Source organism: Mus caroli, unplaced genomic scaffold (assembly GCF_978045245.1).
Source record: "Mus caroli unplaced genomic scaffold, Mus_caroli_1 scaffold_18, whole genome shotgun sequence".
Taxonomy (NCBI): Eukaryota; Metazoa; Chordata; class Mammalia; order Rodentia; family Muridae; genus Mus; species Mus caroli.
Window position 1 is genome coordinate 59,384,072 of NW_028227273.1, and position 20,132 is coordinate 59,404,203.

The 20,132-nt window shown below is 45.5% G+C and overlaps 2 protein-coding genes across 3 annotated transcripts in view; one reads left to right on the top strand and one right to left on the bottom strand.

The window, feature by feature from the left end:
- Nucleotides 1-6,021: 6,021 nt before the first annotated feature.
- On the top strand, nt 6,022-11,106 carry LOC110283699 (H-2 class II histocompatibility antigen, E-U alpha chain). The gene is made up of 5 exons (XM_021149128.2): nt 6,022-6,145; nt 8,436-8,681; nt 9,162-9,443; nt 9,981-10,149; nt 10,776-11,106. The coding sequence occupies exons 1-4, from the start codon at nt 6,064-6,066 to the stop codon at nt 10,136-10,138; spliced, it is 768 nt and encodes a 255-aa protein (XP_021004787.1). The 5' UTR covers nt 6,022-6,063; the 3' UTR covers nt 10,139-10,149; nt 10,776-11,106.
- Nucleotides 11,107-14,245: 3,139 nt separating this feature from the next.
- LOC110283753 (H-2 class II histocompatibility antigen, I-E beta chain-like) overlaps nt 14,246-20,132 on the bottom strand; it is a 15,301-nt gene continuing 9,414 nt past the window's right edge. Inside the window, exons 2-5 of one of the 2 annotated variants that reach the window (XM_021149220.1) lie at nt 19,970-20,132; nt 19,041-19,322; nt 17,644-17,754; nt 14,246-14,337 (exon numbers count right to left, since the gene is read on the bottom strand). The exon at nt 19,970-20,132 is cut by the window's right edge and continues 104 nt beyond it. In XM_021149220.1, the coding sequence (XP_021004879.1) occupies nt 14,246-14,337; nt 17,644-17,754; nt 19,041-19,322; nt 19,970-20,132 (648 nt within the window). Of the gene's footprint in view, nt 14,341-17,643; nt 17,755-19,040; nt 19,323-19,969 lie in introns of both variants that reach the window. The other variant, XM_021149219.2, reaches the window with a different exon arrangement.

The window sequence follows — 20,132 nt, forward strand, 5'->3', positions numbered from 1 at the left end:
GGATGCCAGGAAAAGTCCTTGGCTTTGTCTCTCTCAGCAAAGTGAAGATGAGAGACCCCAAAAGCATTGCATAGCTAACTCTACAAGCAAGCCAAGCTCTGCCTCCACCACTGTCTGCCAAGTTCTATTTATACCCTCCAAACCACGTTTCTTCCATGGGCTTGGCCTCAGCACGTGCATCTGTCTCAGCTGACATCACTCTGCCAATCAGTCCAAGTCCGAGGAAGTGGCAAGAAACTGCAGCATGTCACCAGAAGTTTTTTGGTGCATTTCTTTCTATGGCGTCCTGACAAATGCAACTCAGCTATGCAATGTAAGGCAGACCAATATGTCGTTAGTGAAGAATCCTTCATCACATATCCTTTTACATGCTTGCTTTAACAGAACATCCTTTCACTTATGTCAATTCAGCGAAATGTTCCTTCACATGTTTGCTCTAGCAAAACAGCATCCAACACTTTCCAAATAATCCTTAAGTTTCCACTTCAGCTCCCCAGGAAGGATTGTGGAGGTGGGGTTGATCTGTGGGGGAATATCTTAGTCAGGTTAGCAGAGGTGGGAACACTAAGTTCTGAATTTGAGAGTCCTCATTCATGGAGTGAGTCATGAGCTGCACAAGAGTGAAAAGGTAGGGTGAGATGAGCAGGCACTCACAAGAGCAGAGAAGCCATGACATCACATGAGCAGAGAAGTCATGACATCACAGGAGCAGAGCACCTGTGACAGCCCAGGAATTCTTGGCCAATCTGGCTTTCATAGAAAGACCTTTCCGCAGAGATTTGCCTCTTGAAGTCCCTTAAAATTGAGGAGAGCTAAAAGTCTAAAGAAATCAGTAGTTGGGGCAGGGAGAGGGGAAGAGGAAGGGAAGATAAGGGATATAGAGGGGGGAGAGAGAGAGAGAGAGGAAGGGAAAATAGGGAAAAGTGGAGAGGAAGCAGCAGTGTGTGTGCGTGTGTGAGGTCAGTGATACTCGACACTTCCAGATGTTTAAGTTGCAGACTGGGCAGTTCTTAGCCCTGGCATCAGTCTGTCACCCACAGAACTCTTTGAATTGCCAGTGTAAGTGCTTCTGCTTGGATGGGGGATGGGGGATATCCTGGACCTCGGGAGCCCAGGGTCCACACAGCTCTGAGGGGAGAAGGTGTCCCAGTGGAAGGGCATCCTGAGACAGGAGACCACAGGAACCACACAGCTCTGAGAGGAAGCCTCCTCAGCAGAGGCATTGCGGCTCCCAGGGGAGGGTCTCCCCAGCTGAGCTCAGGAGCTCAGGAGCCTCAGGCCAGCACCTTCTCTTCGCTTTTTCTCTTCATTGTTTCTTTTCTTCTTGGCTTTTTCCGATGGGAGTCACACCAGGCAAACAATCTCATGAATGAGATTTATTGGAGAATCCAGGGTATGGAGGGATGAATCCAGGGATGACTGCCCTCTGCTCAGGGAGTGAACTGGTCAGAGAACTGGGCAAAAGGGCAGTGCTTATATAGGATTTCTGAGGGGGCAGTGCTTTTCAGGACAGAAATTTCCAGAGAGAAGATTGGTGGGATTTCAAGTCCTGAGCTTGCGGGGGGGGGGGGGGGGCGAATGTCAGGGATTAGTGGGTTTTTTCACCCTACCCCCTTTCCCCTGCATCAGATTCATGGGTTAAGGTGAAAAATTCTTCCCGGCTGCAGCTGGCGTTTGCTGAGGCGCCATCTTTGTGGGTCTGTTGGGGAGGGTATGGGACTGGAAGGGAGCTGCCACTGTGGACAGATCCTGCGGATCAGCTCCTTCTGTGTTTCACCGAGGCTGTAGGCTGAGGCAGGAAAGGTGCCGCCACTGTGGACAGCTTCTGAGGATCAGCCCCCCTCTGAGGCAGGAAAGGAGATGCACCGTTGTGGACAACTCCCATGACGGCTGCAGGCTGAGGAGATGTTGTGGAGCCACCAATTTAACAGGAGCTGTACCGCGGCGGTCCTAGGCTGGGGCAGGGAAGGAGAGGCCTGTTGCCACTTTGAGGGTTTTCGTGGTGCTCTGCTCGCGGACTACAGTCTGTTCCATCACGGTCCTAAAATCCAAAAAGGTTCTGACAAACCAGATCCTCTGAATGTTTAATTTTTCACTTAAAATCTTAATTTACTTTCAAATTGACTTAATGAGAATTTACAAATCTGGATCACTCACCAGTTATTATTTTCTGAAAGTGATAAAATTGATTTTGCTGCAGATACAAACAAGGAGCTACATGTGGGAAATCAAGAGGAACACAGGGTTTGCGCCAATCCTTTAAACTCTCCAGGATCACAGAGAACTAGATTCCAAACCAATGCTTAATTTCTGTTCCTACAAATATGAACTGCTTGTAATTTTCAGACAGACCATCCTGTGAGATAAGAGCCTTCAGGAGCTCTGGGCGCTTGACTTGTCCAGTCGGGGTCAGTCAGGCTATTTGTCCTCTTCCACTGACCCTGAAACTTCCAGCCTAAACCAGGAGCTTCAGGTTGGAATATTGTCTAACGGAAATCAGCCAATCCCCTCTTTCAAAGCTGATTGCTGCGGCCCTGTGTGAAGAAGATGCTCTCCCAGAGGAAGAAACCGGGGAGGTGCGACCTTCAACATTTCATATGTTTAGGTTCATGTCACTCTGGGAATAAGAGGAGCATCCTAGTGTTTAGAAAAATAAATAAATAAAGCTTACTGGGTACTACTAGTCCCACTACTACTAGCCTTTGTATCCTTGAAACCCACCTATTCTTATTGGGTCCCCTTCCCCTTGTGGCTCCATCTCTGCGATATGCAACCCAATGATGGAGTTCCACGAATGACCAGTAGATGGCGGAATTGTCAAGACAAGATGCTAGTGTTTCAAGGTAGCACAATTTGGATAAGGTCTGAAGAGCTGCTCTCTAAAGCCTCACTAATATTGCTCAATCCATGGGTATGGGGGAAGAAGCAAAAAAAAAAAAAAGAATTAGCTGCTGTCACCAACTATGTCAAGTCTCCTAAGAACCCCGGAGGAATCCTAAGACCAAAGCTTTGCTTGGGGTTGGGAAGATAGAGCGACAGGGAGAGGCTCTTTGTTAACCTTAAAGCTGCTGTCATGTTTCCTTTCCCAGCTCTATTAAAGCACACCTCAAAAAGTGAGCAACTCTTCTCTCGGAGTTAGCTGAAATGTTACGAGTAGATAGATAACTCAGGTGTGAATATTCCAACCGTCCAAAGGCTTCAGTGGAGGAGTTACTGAATTAACCAAGTAATTCAGTAACGAGGAAGGACACAAAACCAACCAACAGCTGAAATCAATAGCTTTCCCACGCACCATCAACAGATTTCCTAAGGAGGAAATTGTGAAAGGAGCTCAATAGCCACAATTCTCTGAAAACTTAAATACACACACACACACACACACACACACACACACACACACCGATAAAAAAGAAGAGGAAACCAGGCTTGCTGGTGCCCTGTAATTGTGCCTCAGCCAGATGGAAATCACAAGTTCAAAGTTGACAAGGGCTTCAGAGAAAGTCCTAAGCCAGCCTAGATGAGATCCTGTCTCAGGATTACAGTTTTACACTGGGCTTACCATTCAATAGTGGGGCATTTCCCTGGTGTGAGATGAGGCCCTAAATTTAATTCCTAATATTCAAATAAATAAATGAAAAGAAAAAGAAACTGAAGAAGAGACAGAAAGGAAAACACTTTCCACATTCACTGTTTGGAAGAACTAATATTGTCAAAATGTTATTCTATTATAGGGAATTTAGTGGCTCAGTGTCGTCTCTGTTAGAATAACAATGGCATTCTTCACAGAGCTATAGAAATCAATCCTAAAATTTACACAGAAAAATGAAAGACCTTCATAGTCATGGCAATCTAGAGCAAAAGAACAGATGGGGATATGATACTGCGCAGCTCAGCATTCGGGGGAGAGGGAGAAGGGAAGCTAAAATGGAAGAACTTGGATCAAACAAAGGTAAAATGCACTGAAGCCCCTGAACTGATCTGGGTCCAGTGTGGATGCACTCATGGTCGCGGAGCTGTGGGAGAATGAAGACAGATGACCGGTAAAGAATATGGATATAGACGATAGTCATGTTCATATAATTCAGTAATCTTTAGAAGACTCCCATTTGCCTCTGAGGCTCGGTTCTCCCACCCTGAACACACGGTTTTGAGTGTGGATACAAGCTGTGTGGTTTGGGTGGCAGAGTGGTGAGCACCTGTGTCATGTGGTGAGCAAGCTTGAACATTGGGCAGCAGGCATTGGTGACGTCCTCAGCAGATGATGTTCCCTCGTGTCCTGTGGGCTTTGATGAAACTATGACATCAGTGGGACTTCCCAGAGGCCACTGACCACTTTAGATTAAAAGTCGACCCTGACCAGTGCTCTGCCAGCCTTAAGCTATACTTCTTGTAACATATTCAATTCTGTTTTCTGGAGGACCCATGACAGTAACTCACCACGGTTTAATGTCACCAAGGATACATTTATTCAGGTGGCTTCAGAAATCCCCTCAGACACACAGGAAGCTATACTTTGGGAGAATAGGAAACCACGAACAGTGTGCTAGAGACTTCGCCCCATCACAGAGAAGGGGAACTGAAAGTCATTCTCTGAAGTCTAGTTTAATAATCTCATGAGCAGAACCAATCAGCAGACAGGAACTAGGCAGCATCATAAGTTGCTAAGTAGCACTGTGTATTTAGAAGTACCTTAAACTTACCACACACTTGCCAAGAGTATGGCATTAAGAAGCTAGCAAAAGATAGGTGCAAAAATTGTGTTGGCTTGATTTGGCTCTGAAAAAGGAGGCCAGCCTGCACCACAGAATTGTTGCATCAACCTCTTGACCCCGGGATGATCCTGTTAGTGATCTGGGGGTTGATATCAGATGCCTTACTCAGCCCCTGGCATGATCGGTCCATCAGCAGTCAGTCAGGAGGATGGCTGCCCTCCTGGTCCATCAGCTTCTGTCTTTGTTGTATTATGTTGAAGATTCACCAAGCCACTAACTCAGCCCCAGATGGGAAACCTAGCTGCTTGGCGGCTTCTCTTTGGCTTTTAGCCCTTTCTGTCTGTAAGCAAATATTTTTCTGTGTATTATACAGTGTTTCCAGAAACAAGAGGTGTAAAACCTCCTAATTTTCAGGAACATCTATGGAGAATCTCAAAACACACTTTTGGCTCAAGCCTTTAATCCTTATAAGACAGGAGGAGAGCTTCCACTGCCCGTTGACCTAGGCTACAGGGTGTGCCCAAGCTATTCTTTAGTAGTGGCCTCCACATCCAAGCCCAGATTCACCTTCAGGTCACAATCTGGCTAGAGATCCTCTCTAGGCCATGACAAATATAGGAGGACCCCATACAGCCCATGGTTTCTAGTGATCACTACCCATTTTCCAAAGGTGCCCCAACTCTCTCTGGTCTTTGGAGCTTTGGGACTCAGTTTATTTTTCAATGCCATCAGAAAACAATATTTTCCAGTGGCCCTGGAACCTTGGACTGAATTGACCATGTTGGGGTCTAGCCCACTGCAAAAGGAGATGCATCCAGCAATAAGGAGATCCCTGAATGACATTCTGTTACCAGAATCCGGGCATTCTCCATCACCTGCTTGTTCAGTTTCTCTTTAGATAATTCAATGTCCCTTGAAAGCAGTCTTCCCAGCCTTCACACTCAGAAAAATCCCCATTTTTCATATTAGCGATTTTTAATTTATTCTAGCCTCACTGATGTGTTTCAGATAGGTCTCAGATTGGGACAGGAGAGTGTGTATTTTACAACCAACAATTCCCAATCTCTTGAAATTTTTTGCCCTGTTTGTCTATAGCCTTTATTATTTTTTTGTTAATAAGTGGAAAAATTTCTTCTTGAAGAAAATTATTTCTTGAAATGTTAAGTAGAAACTCGGATACTAAATAGGACCTGGTTGCAAGAAACCTTTCCCTAGCAACAGATGTGTCAGTCTGAAACATTTTTCTGATTGGTTAAAAGTTGAGTGCTTTGGATTTTAATCCCTTTTAGTTCTTGTTAATTCTGCCTCAGTCTGCGATCGCTTCTGAACCCACCAAACACCCAAGAAGAAAATGACCACAATTGGAGCCCTGGTGTTAAAATTTTTCTTCATTGCTGTTCTGATGAGCTCCCAGAAGTCATGGGCTATCAAAGGTAAGTGCTAAGAAAACCAAAACCAAGGTGGTAGACTGTATGAGGCTTTGGAGAAATAAACGTGGGCATGGAAAGGGCAGTCTTTGAACTGAAAAAATAAGAATGGCAGGCACCATGTAAGTCTAAATCTGAAGGTTATCAGACAGTTATAGTTCAGGGGAAAAATCTTTCTACTGAAGTAAAATGACTCAGACTTAGTTGAGCAAACAAATAAAGGCACACGGTGCTGAGAGCTGCTGTCTCTCCAGAGGTCAGACATTTGGGGCTATGGGAAAGTAGCTTTCAGTAGGCACCAACCAGTTTCATCCCTGGGTTTTATTTTTTTTCTTTCTGGAACATTGGGAAAATTAATAATTGGAAACCTCACATGATTTTGTGAAGATCAAGTGAGATAATGTATGAGAGGCTCTCAGTGCTGTTCTCGTCTGAGTATCCTGTTCACACCAGTCCTGTTATATTTAAACATGGACACTGTATTTAAGATCACGAGAAAGAAAGGACATCACCCCACTCCAAATCTACTCAAGAGGTAGGGCAGGCACACTGATCTGAAGTGCACTTAGTTGACTGATTCTTGGGGCAGTTGTAGCAGTGCCACCCCCTTCCTGTGACACAGCAGATGCTACAAGACCTGTGGTCACCACTACCGAGTTCTAGTTACGAACTGTGGTCACCACTACCGAGTTCTAGTTACCAGAGAGCAGAGAGATGTTAAGTGGAGGTTGGAATCATCTCCAGAGCAAATATTTTGTGCTGATGTGAGAAAGGGTTCTGCATCCTGAGCATCCCTGTCGACAACCAAGGAAGGAAGACAGGCAGAAAGGAAATGAGAAGAGTAGGGAAGCCAGCTCCAGTCACACAAGAGCAAGTCTGGGCTTCTACTGACCAAGAAGGTCTTAGCGAGGCAGATGCTCTTCCTGTGCAGCAGAGCCGGAGGAAGAAGGAATATAGAAGATACATTTGTGCATAAAGACAATCATAAAATAAATCTCTTGACTAAACATTAAAATCAGTCATCTTATCCCTAAAGACAACACAGAAGCCCTCATCTCATCATCCTTGTTGTTGGTTATCCTCCCTGTCAATCATAACAGACCATGTCTCACAAAAGTAGTCCTAGTCGAAGTAGTGGTTAGATAAAGGTCTAGTTTCAAGGTCAACCCAGCTATGCCCCTTCTCAAAGACGTAGTCTTGGGATGAGGATAAGCGATCCAGAGCATTGCAAAGTCTCAGTGTCAATCTCCTGGGTGCCTCGGGCACCACGTATGTCTCTAAGGGTTACCGGTTAAAGGAATTTGTAACCAAAAATTGAAAGCAGAGTTTGTTAGGTTTGGTGAGGGTACTGCAAGTTCTTGTCTCAAACCTATCCTGATAGAATGGGACTCAGCAGAGGTATGACAGGAAACTCCCTTATTAAGTAGACAGTAGTGATATGCTCAGTTTACAGGGTAAGCAAAAGGGTCAGGTGTCACAATTCTAATCAGTTCCCAAGTTCCCAAAGGATCCTTTCAAATAACACTTCTCTACTTAGAGAGTACAGTGCCAGGATAAAAAGACGCTCCTGTGTGCTGACCCAAGCTATTTAATCCCCGCACAACAGGGAACAAGGGATGCTTTTTTTCTGATGCACTGTAGCCAAATTTCTAAAGTCATGAAGTCATTAAATACCCACTCAAATATGTTTTCTGAATCAACCTGCCACTCCAAGGCCCAAGGGACAGTGTAGGAGAGGGGACAGAAAGAACATGTGAGCCAGAGGATGGGGGTGGGGGGACGACGCCGTGAGAGATACTGTCTTCCAGACATGCCATGCCATTGCACACATGACTGAACTTGTAGTGGCTGCAGTTATATGCACAAGACCTTCCCAGGCCAGCTAAGCGATGTAGCATGGATGGGGTAGGAGCTCTTGAGAGACTGTTTACAGTTGAAGGCTGCTGATGGAGAGTATGTGTTTCAGGGAGTGGCCACTGGTTGGTGGCTCATGCTGGAGTGCACATATGGACAACAGTTGACTTGGTGCTAATAAAGAAGGCTATGTTGAAGGCTGTGTCTTGCAGCCCCATCCATTCATGTTCTAACACAAACAGCTCCCTTCTTTCTCACCTGCCTGCTTTGCTCAGTATGAATGTCCATCACCCAGACCCTGTTTCTTCCCTAACTCCCATTCTATGCTCTTCCATCCCGATTGTCCCAGTCACCGTCCATCCCTGCCCACCCAAATGCCTGTGGGTTCTTCACCATCTTCTTCTTCCATCTCCCTCCCTAATCCCCTTTCCTTTCTTTTCAGAGGAACACACCATCATCCAGGCAGAGTTCTATCTTTTACCAGACAAACGTGGAGAGTTTATGTTTGACTTTGATGGCGATGAGATTTTCCATGTAGACATTGAAAAGTCAGAGACCATCTGGAGACTTGAAGAATTTGCAAAGTTTGCCAGCTTTGAGGCTCAGGGTGCACTGGCTAATATAGCTGTGGACAAAGCTAACCTGGAAGTCATGAAAAAGCGTTCCAACAACACTCCAGATGCCAACGGTACCTGCCTCTCCTCCCTATCCCCTCCTCCCAGATGTGGGAACGCAGCTGTAAATAGATACTTTGGCAAATTTTATAAGGGTGTAAGGAGGTCTTGCTTGCCCTTCTAAGACCTAAGTTTGTTCAGCATAGCAAATCTAATTCTCAGGCCACAGGCCCAGGGATTTTAGAAGTTTATTCCTTTTTTTTTTATTGTAGTCTTGGTTTATTCATCGATTAACATTTATAAAAGCACTGACTTGAGTCTATACAGTGGGAGTGAGAAACTGGGCTGGGGGCTTGGGTGGAATTTCGTGAGTGGTTGGATACCTCATACCTCAATACTGGCTCCAAAATGTCAGATCTGGGACTAGGGTCACATGATTGACTCCTCAGGGAACAGTTTCAGAGTCCTAGGTAGCATTGTACCACAGGACAGCATGGGCAGAGCAGAAGAAGCTGAAGGAATGAAAGCTAATTTATGCCGTGTTCTCCCCACAGTGGCCCCAGAGGTGACTGTACTCTCCAGAAGCCCTGTGAACCTGGGAGAGCCCAACATCCTCATCTGTTTCATTGACAAGTTCTCCCCTCCAGTGGCCAATGTCACCTGGCTCCGGAATGGACAGCCTGTCACCAAAGGCGTGTCAGAGACAGTGTTTCTCCCAAGGGATGATCACCTCTTCCGCAAATTCCACTATCTGACCTTCCTGCCCTCCACAGATGATTACTATGACTGTGAGGTGGATCACTGGGGTTTGGAGGAGCCTCTGCGGAAGCACTGGGGTAGGGTGCAGTCATTACTTCACTTGCAGGCTCCCATCCTGTTTCAATGCTGTATTCTGGACACATAGCATTTAACAGTACAGGGATAAGAGCGCAGCTCACTGTTAGAGTAATGGCCGTATAGGTGTGGGGCTTCAAGCTCAATTACCAGCATCACAAACTAAGAGTTCACAGTGTTTCATAACATTGACTACAATATATACACCTTGGTTATCTTGAAAGGCACATTCATTCATTTTTGAAAAAATATTATGCATGTGGGTGTTTTGCCAGTGTGTATGACTATGCACCATGTAAGTGCCTGCTGCCCTCAGAGGTCAGAAAAAGGTGTCCTATCCCCTGCACCTGGAGCTATGTGCAGTTGTAAGATGCCGTATGGCTACTGGAAATGAAACCTAGGTTCTCTGCAAGAGCAGTCAGTGTTCTTAACGAATGAGTTGTCTCTCCAGTCCCAGGACACACTCTCTTTCTTATATTGGCTACCCATGTTATTTCCTATGACATCAACTGACATCTCCTCTGCTTTATTTTCCCCAGAGTTTGAAGAGAAAACCCCCCTCCCAGAAACTAAAGAGAATGTTGTGTGTGCTCTTGGGTTGTTTGTGGGTCTGGTGGGCATCGTTGTCGGGATTATCCTCATCATGAAGGGTATTCAAAAACGCAATGTTGTAGAACGCCGACAAGGAGCCCTGTGAGATACCTGGAGGTGCGTTAAATGTGCTCAGAGACTGACATATGTGTGAATGTCTGAGAGAGGAAAGCACAAGTGTGGTGCCTTTAAGAGAAGGGTAGGGGTAGTGGTGTCTCTTAATTCCTTTTGTTGGAAAAGTTGAGCTTTGAGTTCAGATGCTATCCAAACCTTCAGGATCTGTGATCCCTTCCTAGGGTGTTCCTGGACCAGTTGTGAGTCTTGGAAATTTTCTTCAGCTCCCAAGACTGTTGACTCACACGAGAACACTGCGTCCTTGTGGCATGGGAAAGTTAGTCTCAAGGCTCAGGCATGCAGAGCTTCTGGGTCTTAAGGCATCAGCCCCATCTCCAGAGTCTGAAGCCTTTGGAGTTAAGCTCTTGGATCTGTGGCATGAACTGGAAATCTCCTGAGTCCATCACTAGTATTGATCCTTTAGTCTGAAAGATGCTTCTAAAGGGATCTGGAAGAGGCAATGCATGTTGATCTTCAGGCAAAATAAGGTTTGGGGCTCATGTTGGGAACTCAAATCAACATTTAAGGACTTTTTCAGAGTCACATGACCAAGAGGGACCAGGCAGGAAGATGAAGGGCTCTCAGTTCTTACTGTGACCTCCTTGATAATTCTGTGTGTCCCACCACAGGCAATGCCTTCAGTTAAAGTTCAGTGAAGAAACTTGCTGTGACAGCGTCTGAGGCTACCCCTTTCAGTTGTTCATCTCAGCGGAGACCTCATCTTCTGCAGTTTCCAGCATTAAGCCTCAAGAATGGCGGCAGGTTCTCTGGTCTAATGTCTGGCTGGGGTTCTCCATCTCCCACCTGTATCTATATTCTATCTTCCACCATTTATAATAATTCCTCTGTGACAAATATCACAAAGTTCTTCCTCCGCTGTGGAACTTTCTGAGAATGTAGTCATCTTCTCCAAACTGTGTTCTTTTTTTCTACAAATAATAAACACCTTGGGTTGTGACACGTTTTTTGTGCCTGAGCCAGTTCTTGGTGGAAAGGAGGGCCCTGAGGAATATGTGTACTTCCCCCATGTCTGAATACTGAGTACCTTTTACAAAGTCTGAGGTTAATCAGAAACCCAGCCTCACTAGGGTTTTAAGCTTCTGCAGATATTATTGCTTAAAAACATGTCCATCTGGTAAACCACAGAGTGGAGTTGGAGTTGCTGTACAGAAGGCTCTGTATTGATGTGTGTTGGAGTGTGTGTGTCAGGGGGGTAGTTGGAGGTGGGATATGAGAGTGAATGTGACCCTTTCCCCCTACCATTTCCCTTTTTGTGAAATTCTCAAAGAAAGTTGATGAGATTCTGGATACAAAGAAGAAAAACTAGACTCAGTGTGTGTGTGTGTGTGTGTGTGTGTGTGTGTGTGTGTGTGTGTGTGTGTGTGTGTGTGTGTATGAAGATGCCATGAATTCTGAAAGTGTGAGCAGGTGGTTGGGGGATCGTGGGAGAAGCTGGGTGGTAGAGGGAATGGTGGAAATGATGTAAATATACAAATTCAGTATACTTACTTATGTATGAACTCCCCAAACAGATTTATTAAAAGGAAAGAATGAGAATTATTAATTGGCTCTTGAAATGGCTTTTATGCTTATCCTTAGCAGAACAAATCTCAAAAGTGAGGGCCTGGCCTTGGGTAACTAATGACAATGACAGAGCAGGGGCAATTGTGGGCAGAGCTGGCAGCATACTGAGAGATCCACAAGTTACAGGACACTGGTAATGACCAGAGACCCCACTGCAACATCCTTTGCATTAGGAAATGGCCAGGGGACACTGAGGGCCAGGCCTGGGTTCTATGGCACAGTCTCATGTTTCAGATCCTCTACAGTGGCTGATTGTGAAATTAAGGAAGTAGTTAGCTTGGCTTCAGAAATAGGTCAGTGGAGTCGGGCTGGTGAAGGTCTTCCTCAATCCCTCCTTCCAGCCCCAGGGGCTCTGCTTCCAGGTTTGGTCCATTTAGCTTCCTTTCTGTCACCATGACAAACACTCTGACAAAAGCAATTGATGGAAGATAGAATTGATTGATTGACAATTCCAGATTCCAGCCACATCTGCTGTGATGTCAAGGCAGAAACACAAGGGCATTCCATGCACATTCAGGAGCAAAGAGAATGAGGGCTTGGACTATAGACATGTAGAGTCAAGGACGGAGAGAATGGATGCTTGGAATACAGACACACACAGTCCGGAGCAGAGACAATGGCTGCTGCTGTGTGTGCCCTGAGCTATCAAGAAAGTATTAGAGACTAAATCCAGAGACATCAATCTATGTAGAAAGGCCAGAGTGGTGCAACATTTGAGAATCAGTTAATGCAATTTGTACTAATTGAGAGATGGATATAAAACAATACTTGTTCACCCACATAAACTCATAAGAGGGATGGTGGTGGACGTTAGCACTGGGTCTTAAAGTTGTGGTTCTTTTTTGTTTCTTTTTGAGAGATCTGGTTTCTCGGGAAATCTGCAGTAAAAAGCAATTTATTTGATCTTGGAAAAGACATCTGCCTAGCTTCTCACATCAGGCACGGGGTTAGGATATCCAAAGCTATCCCACATGGTATCTAGAACAATATGCAGTGGGGCAATGAAAAAAATAGCCAAATAAATACACGAAAGGGATTAGAATTTCTAAGAATACAAAATTGTCATCATTTCCTCTACATATAACCAGATACGTGGGAAGAAAAAAACCCCAGATATTAATAAGAAGTTTAATAATGTAGGTTACAAAATCATTCTAAATAAAATTCTGGCAGAAACAAATGAAACCAAAGTCATGACCATGTTACTCTCAACAATAGTATTAAAAAATGTCAACTTTCTACTGCATGCTGCTGCTGAAGAGAATTTCATGTCTGTACATACAAGTACACGATATTTTTCATCAAAAAAATATATGTGAGTGCAAATTCAGACAGCACTAGCAACATACTAGGAAGATTTTTGTTTAGAAAAGTATAAACTCTCATAGCAAAATATAAATGTAGCTAAGGACAAGGAAGAGTAGACTTGGCGACAGGAAGATGGATTGTACTCACGATATTCCCTCTAAATCACTCTGTAAATACAAACTGCTTGGAAAACCAGAGTGAACATATTTATTTACTTATTTGTTTGTTTGTTTATATTTATACTTGCTGGTTTGTATCTATTCCTTATCTCTATTACTCATTCAGGGAATCATTAAGCAGTATTTCAACTCCACATGTAAACCATGAAGTTTTATTAAATAAGGAAATTATTGAATCTAAGGTGAAGCTACCAATTTGGTGTCAGACACATCTAACATCACTCTAACCTCATCAAATTCCTACCAGAAAATCTAGTTTATGTAAATGCATAATGAATCTTACCATATGCATAACAGAGACTTGAATTTGCCCTAACATAAAATGAATTCTATGTGATTGTGTGTAAATCACCCTGGATCATCAATAACTAGGCTGAAATAGACTTCTGACTGATTGCTAGCTGCTTCTTCTCCTTCTCCTTCTCCTTCTCCTTCTCCTTCTCCTTCTCCTTCTCCTTCTCCTTCTCCTTCTCCTTCTCCTTCTCCTTCTCCTTCTCCTTCTCCTTCTCCTTCTCCTTCTCCTTCTCCTTCTCCTTCTCCTGCTTTTCAGACAGGGTTTCTCTGTGTAGCTCTGGCTGTCCTGGAACACACTCAGTAGACCAGGCTGGCCTCGAACTCAGAGATCCACCTCCCTCTGCTTCCCAAGTGCTGGGATTAAAGGCATGCACCACAGCTGACTGGCGACTGCTAGCTTCTTACTTTTGAAACTAATTCTTCAAACATGACTGAGACTGACTCTCAGGATCCTGCTCAGTGCAGGTTCACAGAGGAGCAGACACCCATCATTTGAACCAAGTCACAGGTCCTCTTTAAACTCATCCAAACAGTTTCTAGCTGTCTTCATGACATCTGTAGTACTTAGCTGCTCTAACAAGCCATGTGCAAGTTTTTAAATGAGAGGCAATGTGGTAGTTTGAAAGAAACTGGTTCCCATAGGATCAGAGGGAGTGGCACTATTAGGAGATATGGCATTCTGGAGCAGGTGTGGTCTTGGAGAAAGTGTGTCACTGAGGGCTGGCTTCCAGGTCTCAGATGCTCAACCCAGGCCCCATGTGGCATTCACTCCCACTGCCTGTCAATCTGGAGGCAGCTCCTTCACCAGCACCATGAGACACTGATCCTGCTAAAAGAGAAAGTGGGGAATAGCCATGAACTCAATGGTACAGGAGACAATTTTCTGAACAGAACACCAATGGCTCAGGCTCTAAGATCAACAATTAATAATTGAGACATCATGAAACTGAAAAGCTTCTGTAAAGCAAAGAACACCATCAATAAACATTGGCCTACAGAATGGAAAAGATTTCTCCAATTCCAAATATGGCAGAGGACTGATGGCAAGGTTGTGGAACAAGAGGAACACTCCTCCATTGTTGGTGGCAGTTCAAACCGATGCAGCCATTATGGAAATCAATTTAGCAGTTTCCCATAAAGTTGGGAATTGATCTACCTCAAGAACCAGCTATACCACACCTGGCATATACCAAAAGACGCTCTGCCATCCCACAAAAAACAAAACAAAACAAAACAAAAAACCTTGCTCAACCATGTTCATAGCAGCTTTATTTATAACATCCCAATGTTGGATTAAACCCAGATGTCCCTCAACTGAAGAATGGATACAGAAAATGTGGTATATTTATGGACTATTATATAGCTGTTACAAGCAAGGACATCATGAAATTTGCAGGCAAATGGATGGAACTAGAAAAAATTATCTTGAGAGAGAAAACACAGACCCAGGAAGACAAACATAGTTTGTGCACACTTATAAGGGGATGTTAGTCATAAAGTATGGGATAACCGTGTTAAAAATCACAGACCCAGATAAGCTAAAAAGAAGGGCTTGGGAGAGGGGTGGGATAGGGAGCTTGGATCTCACAGAGAAGAGAAGATAGATTTGACAATGCTGGTGGAGGGACTGTTTGGGGGAGGGGATGGGGATGAGAATAGGAGGGGTGATGTGGGGGAAGTGGAGAAAGAGTAATAGAGAGAGACAACAGGATTTGGGGTGCATCTCTGGGAGGAGCTAGAATGCTAGGATAGTAGGAAACCCCCCAGAGTCTATGACGGTGACAATAGCTAAGACTCCTAGCAAAGAAGGATATGAAGCTCGAACCAGGTAGGACTTCCAATGGAGGGATTAGGACAGCAACCCAGCCACAAAACCCTAAACCCACAATTTGTCCTGCCTACAAGATGTGCAGGCATAAAGATGGAGCAGCAATGGAGGGGAAGGCCAATCAAAGACTGGTCCAACTTGAGACCCAAACCATGAGAGGGAGCCCACTCCTGACAACGTTACAGATGCTCTGCTATGCTTGCAGATGGGAGCATAGCACAACTGTCTTCAGAGAGGCTTCACTCAGTAACTGAGGCAGACAGATGCAGAGACCCACAATCAAACATCACATTGAGCTTGGCAATCCTGTTGTCCAGGGGGAGGAAGGATTGTTGGAGCCAGAGGGTCAAGGACACAAGAAAACCTACAGAAACAACTAAACTGGGCCCACTGGGCTCACAGAGACTGAACTGCCAACCAGAGATCTCCATATGGGATCCCTAAAGTGTGAGCAGGGGTTCACTCTGACTACACTGCCTGACTTTGGATCCCTTTTCAACTGGGCTGCCTCATCTAGCCTCAACAGAAGATGTGCCTTTTCTTACTGCAACTTGATATGCCAAGGCTGGTTGATATCCATGGGAGGCCTTCCCTCTTTTGAGGAGAAGGGGAGAAGGGATGGATGGGGAGATGGAAGGGGAGGACTAGGAAGAAAGAAGGGAGGGGAAGCTGCAACCAGGATGTAAAGTAAATAAATAATTTAATTAATAAAGAAAATTTAAGCCAGCAGGACAAGGCATGCTTAGATTCCAGTACTCCAGAGACAGAGGCAGGAGGATCTCTGTGAGTTCCAGGCCATCCTGGTCTACAGGCCAGCCAGGACAATGTATATATTTTTTGCATAGAGCATGGTGTTTTCTTTACACACAGACATAGGCACAGACACACACACATACATATACACACACACAGAATTCCTGAATTCTGCATATGTATTATTTCATATACTTATAATTAAAGGAAGGTCATGTTTCAATGATGTAATCTTTCCTTTCTGTTTTCTGTATGTTGTCCTCATAACTGCTTATTTGAGGAAAATTGTGATAGGGTATTATGTCACTGGATCAGCTCCAGTGGAGGTCTTCTGTCCAGGGGCTGCCAGGCACAGGCACAGGCACAGGCACAGGCACAGGCACAGGCACAGGCACAGGCACAGGCACAGGCACAGGCACAGGCACAGGCACAGGCACAGGCACAGGCACAGGCACAGGCACAGGCACAGGCACAGGCACAGGCACAGGCACAGGCACAGGCACAGGCACAGGCATGTGGAGAGCCATGCCGCGAGCAATCACTGTGGAGAGCCGTGCGTGCCGCAAGCAATCACCATTATAAGATGGCGCTGGCCTCTGCTGTGCCTAACTAGTAAACAAGCCTTGTACGCAGGTTCGAGAGTGAACTCACTCCTAGTCACTGCCCATTCTCGGGGCGTAGTAATGGGGTGATGGGCAAGCAACGAATCAGGAGCTGTCACGCCACATCAGGTGCTGAAATGTCACACTGCGGGCTATATAAGCAGCGCCATTTTCTGGGTTCGGGGTCTTCCTGAGAAGCAATAAAGCTTTGCCGCAGAAGATTCCGGTTGTCCTGAGTGTGTTTCTGCCGGCGGGGACAAAATCTCGGGATACAGGCACAGGATGAGCAGCCATCAGGGAGCACAAACCAGGAAGAGGCAGGCTCTGGGAGAGCACGGCCAAGGGAGGAGCACAAACCAGGAAGAGGCAGGCTCTGGGAGAGCACGGCCAAGGGAGGAGCACAAACCAGGAAGAGGCAGGCTCTGGGAGAGCACGGCCAAGGGAGGAGCACAAACCAGGAAGAGGCAGGCTCTGGGAGAGCACGGTCAAGGGAGGAGCACAAACCAAGCAGGACATGTTCATGACATGGAGACATGGAGAGAACTCCTTCCTTCCCCTCCCAAAAGCTCAACACTGAGCGGGGAGAAACTTCTCATGCCCCAAGTCAATGCTGCTTCAGAGCACAGGCCTTCAATAAGTGCAGGGAGCAAGGCTCAGTGCTAACTACCTAGCCAGACCCTGGCAGTGCCCAATGGCTCTTTCTTTCCTGTGTATTTCTTAACCTGATCTGCCAGGATATTTAATAATCTCTTATCTGCAAGTTACTGCAAGTTATGGCTACAGGTTTCCCCCTGGCAGTCAGACTGTTGCTTAGTGTCTGGGATCATCTGGGGGATGAGCATCTTCACCGAGATTCTGCCAATTCCCTGGTCATTTAACCATGCCTAAGCCATGAATAACTCTCCCACATGAAACGCTATGGAGTCTCAGCCACCACCAGGCTTCTTACCTCTCAGATTCCTTAAATAGAAGAACAGCCCCACTGCGAGGATGAACAGACCTAGCGCCATGCCCATGGCTCCGCTCAACAACTTGTTCTGTGCAGATGTGGACCGAGCCCCTAAGGATGGAAGCCAGATGTGGGTTTTATCACAAATTCAACACCTGATATCAGAGCACTGGGGTAGTTAGAACTTGCCACTTCTGGAAAGATATTTCAGAGTCACAGCAAAAGTGGAAGACAGTGGCTGCAGCCATGGATGAGAATATAAACATCTAGAGTTGCTTTATCCATCTCTGCCATCTCTTGTAATGAAACTGGAGAAATTATTTCTGTTAACTGAACAGCTGCAGCTGGTGGCTGGGTAGTGTTGCATACCACAATGTTGTCCAATAGTATGTTTATGCATGATAATTGTGTCCCTCTCTACACCCAGCAATGAAGAAGCAGTTCAGACCAAGATGCCAATGGTGGTACCCCTGGGCATTTTCTGAGCCATTGCCTAATGAGGGAGTCAGCCATTACACAGACTCAGAATGGAACTAGACTAAGAGGAACCAAATACATGCTGACCCAAAGCTAGAGTAGCCCTTTGTCCTTATCATGTTACTGCTACTGTCTTGTCCCAAGAGAGACAGTGTCACCTGTCCATTGTCCTGTAGCAGAAGCTACCATGACTCTTGGGTGCCCCTGCAGGTCTCCTGTGCATATCAAGCATGTTCAGGGGTGGGAATCACCTAACTTGCACATGTGAGATGATAAAAACGGGGGCAGCTACCTGGAGTTCCTAAGTAACTTGGTCCAAGGTTATTTGCAGCTCTGTGGCCAATAGTGTCCTGTGGAGAACTTGCATCTTACTTGAGTCTGCTACATCATAAAGAAATGGAATTGGAGAATTTGACCATCGACAGACCTTGGAATGATGGCTGAAAAGCCTATGATGGCAACTCCACTTTGCTCTTAATAGCTGCTGTCCATGAGGAAGTGTGTCTTTCTGGGGCTATGTATAAACCTTATAGGTTCATTTTGTCCCAATCTTGACAAAGAACCCAGCTCACGCCATGTACTGTACTGGGGACATGTGTCTTCATTGACAAACCTGGCAGAAGGCACCCAGTCCCTTCACCCAATCTATCTAGATCTTTACTTTTTCAGTGACTTTCTGTTTGGGAACATTTCCACAAGGCATCCATCTTAATCAGCAAGTGTAGCGGGCATAGATGTTGAACTAGGTGAGGAATAAAAGCTGGTAACTTGGAAATTGTATTCATTTTTCCTTGTGGAGTCACCCATGTGCTTCCCTGGTAGGCAGGGATTTACAGGGTCAGAGAAAGGGAACAGGCAGAGAACGTCACTCCTACTACACCGTGGTTGGGCATTTGCAGAGTCAAGGGTTTCCCACTCACTCCACTCCACTGTGACAGGGCTGGTCAGGCTGAGATGCTCCACCTGGCAGGTGTAAACCTCTCCACCCTGAGGAACCATCTCCAGCATCACCAGGGTCTGGTAGGTCCAGTCTCCATTTTGGATCAGTCCGGTGGACACAACTCCAGTCTTCTCCTCCTCGCCATTCCGGAACCATCTGACTTCAATGCTGCCAGGGTAGAAGTCATTCACAGAGCAGACCAGGAGGTTGTGGTGTTCCAGAGGCTGTGTCTTTGCAGGGTACACAGTCACCTTGGGCTCAGCTAGAGGAGAAAGGAGGGTGAGAGAGAGCCCTGAGGGTAGAGCTGTCCTCCCTGTGGGCTGCCTACCTGCCTCCATCCACCCAGGCTGAAGATCTCAGGGATTCTAAACCTGTCCCTCAAGTTAATCCTGACAGCAGGGTCTGAAAAAAAAAGTATAAGGACGTATTTTATAACATGGAATAGTAATTCTTTATTGAACTGAAATATTTTCAGTTTGAAAATATGCCTGAAAGTAGAGTATGTAGAGAGATCATGAATGCAGAACTTCAAAGCACATATACCAGAGAACAGCTCAGGAATGGTTCTACCCTGGGAAGCAGGAAACAGAAAGAGTTGGTTCTCAGGCATCCCAATGCAAGAAAAAGTTAAAAAGTCATTACAGTAAGAGCTAGGTAATGGTTCAGTAGATAAAGGTGCTTGCTTCCAAGACTGATGGTCTGAATTCATTTCAGGACCATAGGATGGATGGCGAGAGTGAGACTGGTAACCTGGCTTATGATCTCCACACACGTGACACAGAACTCTCCTCTCTCTTCTCTGTCTGTCTGTCTGTCTGTCTGTATGTATGTCTGTCTGCTGACTGTCTCTTTTACACACACACACACACACACACACCTCAACCCATCTACTCTCTATCTAATGCTTACCTTTTAAGTTCAACATGAAGATATCCACAAGGTCATAGTTATTTCTGCACCTGTCTACTGAGGCACGATAATTGTCCAGCATGTCCTTCTGGGTGTTCAAGTACTCAACTATGGGCCGCCCGAGCTCAGTCACTGCCAGGAACTTCCCAAAGTCACTGTTAAA

Excerpts from the sequence above, each read along its gene's own strand:
- LOC110283699 (XM_021149128.2), top strand. The coding sequence starts at position 6,064 with ATGACCACAATTGGAGCCCTGGTGTTAAAATTTTTCTTCATTGCTGTT. Across the intron at positions 6,146-8,435 it reads GAAGTCATGGGCTATCAAAG|AGGAACACACCATCATCCAG; the intron begins GTAAGTGCTAAG and ends CTTTCTTTTCAG. Across the intron at positions 8,682-9,161 it reads CAACACTCCAGATGCCAACG|TGGCCCCAGAGGTGACTGTA; the intron begins GTACCTGCCTCT and ends TTCTCCCCACAG.